The sequence below is a fragment of the Diadema setosum genome, chromosome 8 (genome assembly GCF_964275005.1).
Source record: "Diadema setosum chromosome 8, eeDiaSeto1, whole genome shotgun sequence".
Taxonomy (NCBI): Eukaryota; Metazoa; Echinodermata; class Echinoidea; order Diadematoida; family Diadematidae; genus Diadema; species Diadema setosum.
In genome coordinates, this window is record NC_092692.1 from 27,948,059 (window position 1) to 27,959,311 (window position 11,253).

The 11,253-nt window shown below is 38.1% G+C and overlaps 1 protein-coding gene across 1 annotated transcript; it reads left to right on the forward strand.

Moving 5' to 3' along the window:
* Window positions 1-957: 957 nt before the first annotated feature.
* Window positions 958-10,897, forward strand: LOC140232178 (uncharacterized). Its single transcript, XM_072312317.1, has 2 exons — window positions 958-1,517; window positions 10,786-10,897. The coding sequence occupies exons 1-2, from the start codon at window positions 958-960 to the stop codon at window positions 10,895-10,897; spliced, it is 672 nt and encodes a 223-aa protein (XP_072168418.1).
* Window positions 10,898-11,253: the final 356 nt, after the last annotated feature.

The following is an 11,253-nucleotide window of genomic DNA, read 5'->3' on the forward strand; positions in this document are numbered from 1 at the left end:
CTACAAGAACTTTGATTTATTCGATTACTTAGTATTGTACAGATTTGTGTGTGTGTGTGTGTGCATTTGGTCATGGAGAAAAAATGACGACGATAGTACACTGCGTAGTGCGAAGCAACAAACTTGGCAGGTAAGGCATAATTGGCCACAAAACTTGTTCTGCCAAAAAGTTTAGACTTCTCTATTGATTTCATGAACAAAATAAGCAAAGTAAAGGAAAAGATCTTTTTTTTTTTTTTTATAGGAGACTTCCATCGAGCTTTAAAGAAGGCGGAGTAAGCGAAATTTCAAACTTGTGGTTACAGCCCGTCTCCGTGACCGGAAAAGTCGATGTAATCGGGTAGTGATCGATCGATCGGAGAGGACCGGCAGGCGTCACAGGAAACAACAATGGGCCGGGTGACGTTTGCTGTGTACGTGACAATGACATCGACTTGCAGCTATCAGTCTTTTCTTACCGTCGGAGCTCTAAAGTCAGGGGTCATTGCTGGTGGGATGTGTAGATGATAAAAAATCAATATTTTCTGACGGTACCGCATGAGGTTCACTCGATTCTCAACCAAAATCACTTCCTTCGGAATTTTACGATGGATTAACAGATGGATCTAATCTTCAAAGGAAATACTGTCGGTAATGTTGCTTCGAACCCAGCAAGTCACAGCTGATGTCATGTGGGAAATGGCTCTGTCAATATTTCAACTTAAATGACGATGGCAATTATGAATTAGATCAGTTGAAATCTACTGTATGGCTGTAAAAGAAAGAATTTTCTAGTTATCATCACAACGTTTACACATCATCTAAAATTTGTCAGCTGTGTGTGTTCAATGTTTCTGAGCTTCACGCTGTCAGGATAAAGACCATACTGATTAGAGGTTACATGATTTGTCATTTTTGACACCCCCCCCCCCCCCAAAAAAAAAAAAAAAAAAAAATTGATTGACGTCACAAATAGGTATGGCGTCCGACGATACGCAAGCTCTTGCACGGAGCATCGAACTCCCCGAGGACTGTGATCACCGGAGCGACGAAGACGAGGCTAGTACGGTCCGCGGATCACTATCCAACTTCAGCCGGACCGCCACCTGCTATCCGCTCTTCTTCGCCAGCGGTCGAACCGAAAACACTGACCGCACTAGTTGCGACCACGATGGATCGTCATCGCACCCCTCGTGCTTCAAGCGTAAGCGGCAAGGATACTTCTTGATCTCGTTCATCAGCTTAATCGTACTCGCCGGACTTGCCATGATCTTTGTCGGATACTACCTTCATAACCGCGGATATTTATTGGTAGTAGGCATCATATACCCGTGGGTAGTGGGTGTCCCCACTTGTTATGTGTACTGTCAATACAGAGGGAGTCGACCAAGTGGTAGACGGAGAGGGTCAACCATAGCTTTGTCTTCCGCGATGAGTATAGAGGTGCCACCCCCGCATTACGAGTGCAGACATCAGTTTACATCTGTGGATTATACGTATACACCGCAAACCGGCTTGCACAACTACGCTGCCAACGGGTAGGTACTCCACTGTAAAATGTCATACAGTAATGATAACCAGAAGGTGAAACCTACATACGGTCGGCGGAGATTATGTTTTCGGTTCATATGTTTGTCTATTTGTTTGTCTGTCTGTCTGTCTGTCTGTCTATGTGTGTATAAGATAAATTGACAACGGATGAACGTATTTACACCAAACTTGCAGGGTGTGTTGATAATGAAGTATAGGAAAGAAAAAATAATAATTAGATTTTAGGGTCATGACGTCACAGATCACAGGTCATAGGGGTCATAAATGACAACAAGTAAGTTTGATCTCCCAATAACTAAACAATGGATCCTCAGACTCTCACCAAGTGTGTTGATGTGTAGATTTCGATCCCTGTACCAGTATGTTTGTGTTGAAAATATGTCTATGTAATATTTAATCATGGCTGTTTGGCGAAGGTCTGCTCTCTCGGATTGGATTGGTCCTCTAGTTTTCGTTGTATACATAGGTTCGGTCGGTCGATCACTCTTTCACTCCTATAGACACGTGATAATGGTAATGCTGGTGGTGATGATGATGATGGTGGGACGGCGTTATGTAATATGTAGGCCCTAACTAATGTATACGTTTGGATGATGTCCGTTTTGCCGAAGGTTCGTTAATCCGAAGATGAAATATGGTTCGTTATTCTGAAGATTCGTTATTCCGAAACATGCAATTCATCTATACATAGAGGTTTGTTAATCCGAAAATAATAAAGGGGTTTGTTAATCCGAACATTTGCGGCGCTATTTTGGAGGTTCGTTAATCCGAAATGAAATAGAGTACGCTATTCCAAAGGTTCGTTCATCCAAAAACGTACAGATGGTGCACACTGACACGGGTGACTGAGGAACCTTCGGAATAACGAACTGTAACCATACGTTCTACCTATTCTCCTTTAAAGGAAAGAAGACATTGAAGGTTGCTGGAAGACATTTACTCCATGTGTGACGTACTTATGAAAATCTGATGCGTGCTGATTTCACATGAATAATCTTTGCATATTGTCCTTAATGGTTAAGTAGATTCGTTTGCGAGGGTGTCGAGCTAGTTTTATTATCCCTATCGTCATTTTGGAGTCAATATGACTGCACAAAGTTATATGGAACTATCGGTGATTGACTTCGAGTGTAAATCTCCTTTGTACCATCCTGCCACCGACTGACGTTGTATGCTTCATTTACCTTATTTATATATTCATTTAATCTATTGAGCATTTAAAGGTCCAGTTACACCAAAATGGGAACGATATCGAGCCAAACAATAAACTGAATGTTGGAACAGATTGACATCAGATTTTCTTAGGACGGATAAATAGACTTTCAAGATGCATTCTAGAGCTTGGCAAAGTGGCCCAGATTAAGTGACTTAATGAACTGTAACTTCTGAGGGCTTGTTGATCCCAAAATTATCAGTTAGATCAGTTGAGTTGAACTTGGGATTGATTTTAGTGCTCAGTGAATCAACCCTTAATGTATTATGTGCATATAATTATATATATATACATCGTTCACCAGTGTTTTGTGCATATGATTATATATATATATACATCGTTCACCAGTGTTTTGATATTTCAAGTTTTTTTTAAACAATGTTTGAAATTGCATCATTTAATCATCTTTAACATTCACCATTACCTTCTATTCTTGAAGACTATTTTTGTTTACAATTAAAATAAAAACCCAATTACAAGTATCTATATGATTTCACGAACGTCTTTGCGCACAGAGGGAGTCGTGCACTATATCAAGAGGCACCACAGCTTGCTTGAATCATTTACATATCGGGAGAAAACAATGAACATTCAACGTCGAGGACAAGTCGGTAATTTCACATTATTTGGCCAGAGCATGAAGGTAATTAGACGAGAGTATACCCGGTATCATTATGCTGTCCTGATATGTTATCTTGGAGGGGGGGGGGGGGGGGGGGGAGAGAAAGATAAAGAAAACGGATATTGCGAGATTACGAGGGAAAACATGAACAGCAGACAATGCATCTGAAGTTCTGCTGCTGTCTGTATGTCTGGGGAATGTCGCATGGTATAGTGAGATGGCGGACTTAAACACATACTGCGGCTGCCGACAGTCTGCTATGGGTTGTCATCAGGCGTAGGTGAGCGGTAAGTCGCCCCTTCCTTCGAGACACGTCACGTGATCTCAAGGAGGTCGTCGTTGAAATATTCGCCCCTCAACATTCGTGTGCAGATCTTCCTCCTCAGACCCCTAAACGAACTACCGACATTATTTTTCGGCTGTTTTGTATAAGGTGAAGTACGATAATGACAATGTTTATAACAGCAACTATAATTTGATAATGATTATTTTTATAGAGTAGCTACTATATCATCTCCCATCATTTTCAGGTACCCACGTGTATTTATGGGTCAAGAGGGACCCCGTGAGTGAGACATTAATTCAATCGAGGATGCAAGGGCCGGACAGGAACCGAACTTAGAACCTTCCGTTTATAAGTCCTGAGAGCCTTAGTCATTCTTCCACAGTACTCTCAATGATTAACGCTTTATAATTCATAAAAACTGATGAAGGCTCTGATCTGCTTAAAAGGGGGGGGGGAGGGGTGTCCAAAGACCTCTTGTAGGCCCCATCCGCGGCCCATGCATAATGTTAATGTAATGTTTTGTTTTGCATCATAATGCTGTGATTAATCAATCGATATCCAATAATGTATATTGTTGCCTCGTGAAACAGATTATGTTTATTGCATCGGAAGGGAAGGAGGGGGGGGGGGGGGGGAGTGGGGGCTCTCTTATTGACGAGGAGAACAAAACAGAGTTGCAATATCAATGGATTACCCCTCCCTGTCTGTAGGATCCCAATCTTCACCCAACATCCTGCGCCTCACCCTCCCACGGGTCTTCACAAAGGCATGTGATCGTGAAAAGTCAGGGACAATCCTTTTCTCGGATAGATGCACAGAGCTCCGCACGTTTAAACTCTACGTCTAGAATAATGTGTAATATACGGCAGTTGTCTGGCACAAACTGACTGCCTGAAGGAAAGTAATTGTCTTAAAACTCCACTTCAAGTTCAATTTGACTTCAATACGAAAAACAACAGCGAAAATAGCCAGAAAGTTTCAACAGAATTGCTCAAAAAGTGCTGCAGTCATGGAAGTTGAAGGTTTCTTCTTATCATTTTGTGAACTCAAGAAGAATTCATAAATCCTCAGATTAAATAGCTATGACCTAGCCTACTGTTTATGAATGATGGAATATGAGAGACAGGTTTTTAGTTACTGAACGATAAGCATTAAAAAGTATTTAGTCACACGTTTTACTGTATATACCAAACAATGGGAGAACTAAAAGAAGATATCATCCAAACCTCATCTGATCTGCATGTGTGATTGACCAAATATCCCTGTTGTACACAAACATTCCATAATCTTCAACATTTTACAGCTATCCTGTAATCGGTGTTCAATTTCCTTGTAACGTTCAATATTCTTTACTATCATGTACACTCTGTCACGAAAGCCAACCGAAACTTGGCAAGAGTTTCACCACAGGGTATTGACCTGACATCACCGTGGTATGTGGTCTATACTACGTCAGATTTGTAGAGAGGTAGAGGACGAAATAGACAAATAACATAATCATTCAAGATTTTAGATTCAAGATTCAAATTTATTTCACTTCCATCAAACAAACAAAAAAAGAAATTACATACAATGTATATGCACATAATACTTGTAATAATTGCATGTGATTTAACAAAGCACATATCAAAATGAGTAGCAGATAAAAAAAACACACAATTATATCTTTGTTAATGTATACATAAAGCATATAATAGTTAACTAGGGATGGGGATGGAAATGGAGGGTCCCACTAAGAAGCAAAGCTTGTACGGTATGGGACCCTCAGAAAATACGCAAGACAGCAATATAAAACAAAATAAACGAACCAATGTCAACTGACATGAAATCAAAATAATTGGGAAGGGAATAATAATTCCCAAAATTATTTCCCAAAATAGTTGGGAAATAATTGGGAATCATTGAATTGCTTTAGATTATTATTACATTCGGATCACAAAGAATTCCATTGGGGTCTTGTATATATTTCATTTTATTTTATTGTTTTACAAATTGTTCGCCCAAGCCACTGATACCGGAGCTTGTAAATGGTTTTATATTTGAAGAGTCTTATTGCAAAATGAGCTGAACGCCATTTTTAAACTTTTCAAAGTAAGTAATTCATCAGATAGAGCAAAATTAAACTTTTCCAGTAATACTTCTCTTGTGACATAAACAAGGAATATTCTAGAAGTTATGACTAAAAATATCCTGTATTTTCTTTTTGTTTTCGTTGTTTTTAGCAGCTTTAATCACAAATATCTCAACTTAACAAGAATGAAATTAGCTCGTTTTGTGATAAAACTCTTCATTTGTATTACTTGTTGCCAACCGATCTGCTGACACAGTCATATTCACAAAGATAAAATAGCTGCCGAAGTGGCCTTGACCTCCATTATTTGTGATGACGAACCCGTCCCTGGTTGTAATCGTGAATATTCCTGACCTCTGTTATCACATCTCTCGGTCAGTTAATGCCCCATTGCTTTCTCTATTAACAGAATACAGTTATGCCGCAATTGCTTTTTAGATTTTTGTTTTTGTGTTTGTTTTTTGTGGTTTTTTTTTTTTTTTTGTCTGCGCGAATATCTCTCTAGTTTCTAAATCAAAGATTATCAACAATAATTCAAACAGTTCAAAAACCGTAACGAGTAACTTACGTATGCTAATAATAATCTGTGATTTTTTTGTTTTGTTTTGATAATGCATCAGTAGACAGGATACACACACGTTGGTTTCAAAATTGGCCAAGTTCACCAAGAGTGGCCAAGTTATCGATCAGATGCCTAATAATACGTTTATTGAAGGTTTTTGTGTGATCGTTTGTTCGGTCACTAACTTATTGATTGATTGATTGATTGATTGATTGATTGATTGATTGATTGATTGATTGATTGATTGATTGATTGATTGATTGATTGATTTACCTGTACTCATGTACACGTATAATTACGTGGCACAGTTATCAAGCGATGAGGTCATCATACGTTATAGATTGCACAGGTATGAGAATCGTCATTATGGAAAGTGTATCAAAGTACAAAATTCAAAATACTATGGTATCTCTGTCAAATTGTTTCTTAAGTCAAACTTTTTCGGGTTTTTTTTTTTGTTTTTTTTTTTGTTTTAGTTAATTACATTCATCCAAGGAGTGCGCTTTTCTTTTATAATAACCATACATCTTGGGTCCTTTAAGAGTGATAGTTCGTTATCTTCAAAGTAAACGCGATTAAAATGGTTTGACGCTAGTGGTTATTAAAATCTTTTATTCTTTAAAGACGGTTATTCTCTCTATCCAAGTGTACAGAGAGGCCCTCGCCATGGATTCATAATGATTTCTAATTACCAGGGCAATGACAAGACGGAGAAATCATCCCATCAGTCACATGAAGTGAAATGACATTTTTATCTTGTACTCTTACAGAATTGGGCAAGTTGTGAATGTGTGTGTTTGTTTGTGTGTGTGTATGTGTGTGTGTGTGTGTGTGTGTGTGTGTGTGTGTGTGTGTGTGTTTTGCGAGTGTACTTGCGTTTTAGTACTTGCGTTATCGGAGGAAAAAGCTACATGTGTGGGAGGACTAAACCTGAGTTTCAAATTGACGTCGCGTGTTTATTATCACAATTATCGCCATCACCACTATAATTTGCATAACTACATTGTCACTCGTTGTAGCATGTGTTAGACGGGAAAGCTACCTGGGTTCAGAGAGCTGACCTCTATATGGCTAGATTCAGGCCCGTCTTACATCACAAACGGAGATTAGTTAATTTTGTGTACTTCCGGGTTTGGTTACTCGTTACCGACTACCGAAAGTAAGTGATAACTGAGTATCATAGCAGTATACAGTGATTTGTGTAAATTGCAATTTGATAGCTTGGCTAAGTGTAGGTAGTTTCTCTCTTTGATCTCTGTGACACTTTTTATATTGATCATTCATACGTTTATTGTGTCTGTATGGATTACTTTTCGTTATTTCGAAGGTCACTATTCCACAGGTTCATTAACCCGAAAATGAAATAAGGTTCGTTACCTATTTTTGTCTTCAGATTAATGAACCTTCAGAAAACGAACCTTATCTTAATTTTCTGATTAACGAACCTTCGAAATAGCTAACCTTCTGAATAGCGCCACAAAATAATGTTCAGACCAACAAACCCTATTTCATTTTTGGATTAACGAACATCGAAGCATAGGTAATATGATTGTGTGTTTCGGATTAGCAAACCTTCGGAATAACGAACATCACCCGTCTGCATCTTGTCTATGAATCGTGGGAACAATGTATGTGTAACAGAAACATTCCTTAACTTCTTGATCAGGAGGACTGGTCCGGGGATCGAATCCTGGCTGGTTCATTAATCCTTAGATGAGATATTTCGTCAAATCCCTGTTCATCTTACCCTGGTGTACAAATAATTGAAATGCAGTGCTCCTTCTGATGAGGTTATGCGATAAATATAAAGACATCATTTTTGTTTTAAATACTGTCATCAATACCATTCTGATGATACCGTGATTGTGGGTGTTAATACATATTTACATGATATATATATATATATATATATATATATATATATACAAATAATTATGTCTGCATATGTATGTAAGTATCATGTGATTATTTTAATATGATATACAAAGATGCTATGATATCGTCATCTGTATGTTATGCTTAATATGATATTATATAATATGATATAATATACTTGTAATATAACATGATATAGTATATATGATATGAGATGTAATATCATATGTTAATATATATTGCATTATGTTATGTTATATCATTTTATTTCGTTACGTGTACATGCACATACTCGTAAATGCAATTATACATTTCACCCTAAACAGTAATGCATATTGGTGTCGAAAGAGTTAAGACCATTCTTTCAGCGTCAAATTGTCTCCAGGGAGGAGATGATCTAATGGGTCTTCAGTTCGACCCAATACTGTATCGTCTGACGGACTTGACAGCGTGTTAATCGCATTACTCCAGAAACAAGACGCAGTGATGTCATCGAGGGGTGATCGTTTGTCACGGGGGAAGGGGAGGGTCTAGGGTCGCTTTATCTACAAAGGTACACTGTTTGAGGCAGAGATCTGCTTCGTTCCTCTTTGACGAACAATAATGATAACAACAACAATAACAAAACAGACTTAAAGGGCACGCGAGTTTTCATGGGATTTGAATAAAAAAAGAGAACCTGAATCCATGCCATGAAGATAATAATTTATTACACTTATTAATAATCTTATTTACTTGTTATCAAATGGCATTTTCAACAGAGAGGGAGGGGACCAGAGAGAGAAAGAGAGGGAGGGGTACTATAGGATCATACTGATGCAGTCAAACTAAAAGGCCTTACGAATGTCTTTGTTGCTTCTACTAGTCTTTGATATCTTTCGCTGACAATGAGTCTTTCTGTTTTTAGTAGCATTTTTAAACGTTTGATTACTGTTCCGAGGTGTGTTTCAATATTCCATTCGAAAGTAACATTTATCCAAATACTCTAAATTATCTCACGTTCCTTGCATATTATATATTGATCAAACTTGAGATGTATGAATAATAATGCCAGTGGAGGATGTGCATTCACCTTGAAATGTTTGAATGGCGATGGTTAGTGTTCTGATGTTCCGACTACTTATGTATAAAACAACGATAAAAGTCATGACGTTTTACTGCTCACATGTTTTCGCAAAGTTGTTTTGATGTAGCTTGAATTGGCAAAACATGACTAATGCACAAATTTTTGAGATTTCAATTAAAAAAAAAAAATCGACTGACAACAATCAATATTTCTTTACCCCATATTTCATTTACTTATAGTTCCACGGAACCAATAATGGGAATGATGTACTTCTAAGGAAGTTGAGGTTATTATTTCAAACTTCCAGTAACCAGGTTTACTAAAGAGCCTAACGATCCTAAGGACCCGGGTTCGAACCCGAGTCTGGACTGAGCAATGTTGTGTGTAATCATACCGTCCCCTCTAGGAAGAGGCAAAACACTCTGTCCCTCGGATAGGACATAAAATGGAGGTCCCGTGTATGAGAGAGTCACAACTCATGCACATAAAAGATCCCGCTTCATTCATTCATCGCAAAGAGCAGGGTGTTTAACCCGGTGAAGTGGTGCCACCTCACATCCAACTGGACCCCATGGAAGACCAGCTTAGTGTAGCTGAATATGGGCTATCCAACCATCTTCTCAGATGGAAATGAACAAACAAACATGCACTGGATAAGAAACACGTCTTCAAAATTGCTATACTTTGGAATGCTCTATATATGATGTTCATGTTTCTACCGTATGTATTTTTGTAGTCTTGATACATACATTGTTAAAACTGTCAAAAGTGGTTTCTATCATACTGCCATGTACAAATATCTATACATAATAGTTGATCTTGTCGTTATGATCAAGCTCACTGTTGACAGAGTAAAAAAAAAAAAAGAATTATGTATGTGGTTCTAATTCATGCATCCCCTAAATCAACCGTTTATCTTACAGCAAAAGTGAAACATCTGACAAATACCGGCTTTCTTGCGGTTTTTAAGCACTTAATTGGTTGCTGAGTAGAGTTTAAATATCAAGGGCAAATCACGAAACAAACAGATTGTTCTTCATTGTTGTGACTCCATGTCAATGTCGGGCATTAATGCACTTTTCCGTGCATAATCAGCTGTGGGAACGTTGCACTCTGACCGTACTTTCCGCTCATTGTGGTACTGAGCCCTCGTGTTAGGTGAATGGAAATCGTCAGCAAACTTTGTAAACCACCTATATACACCATGCAGTTCTAGACAAGTAAAACGAAGGAGAGAAAAAGAATTGTTAACTTCCTAACCTATAACAACAAGATAGTTAAAAAAAAATGATATAAAAAATCCGACGATTGTTCTTGCAATTTATATGTGGGAAATCAACATCCGTTTTGACACATGTAAAGACTTTCATAAAACTTAACCACATGTGTCAATGTTAATTTTTAGATGCTACTCTTAACATGCTTAAGGCATGGTAACTTCTATAATCAAAGAGTTTGTCCTATTCTACAATTGTCGTGCATAATCATTCTAGTCAAAGTGTATACTAATTTTTCGGCTTTATTTCCTTGTCACTCTTTCATTCTTCTACACATTTCCAGGCAAGGCAGGCTGGCGAATGGACGATGTCCGACCACGATATCGTGCGACGATCCTCCTCCGCCTTACGAGGAAGTTGCCGGTTCGGCGAACATCGGGGTACTGCACGTTTGACGCAAAGGTGGACATATTTTTCGTCAGTCGCAGGGCTTCATAGAGCCACTAGATCTAATTTCGCCACCCATTAGGCAGAAGATGAGGCGCTGGTCATGTTTCGCAAATTTGAGGAGAAACTCTACTCCATGTTAAGTTAACATGAATAACTCATTTTACAATACAATATGTATAACCAAACAAATAATATCACTGAGTGTGTCATATCAATTGCAATTGGACAAAATGTTGAATGCATTTTCCATTACAAAACAGTGATATTAATGATCATTACAAAATTATTTGCAAGTTGGAAGAGGAGGAGATAATGAAATTATATCTCGTATCCTCCATGGGTTTGTACATAATGAAATTAA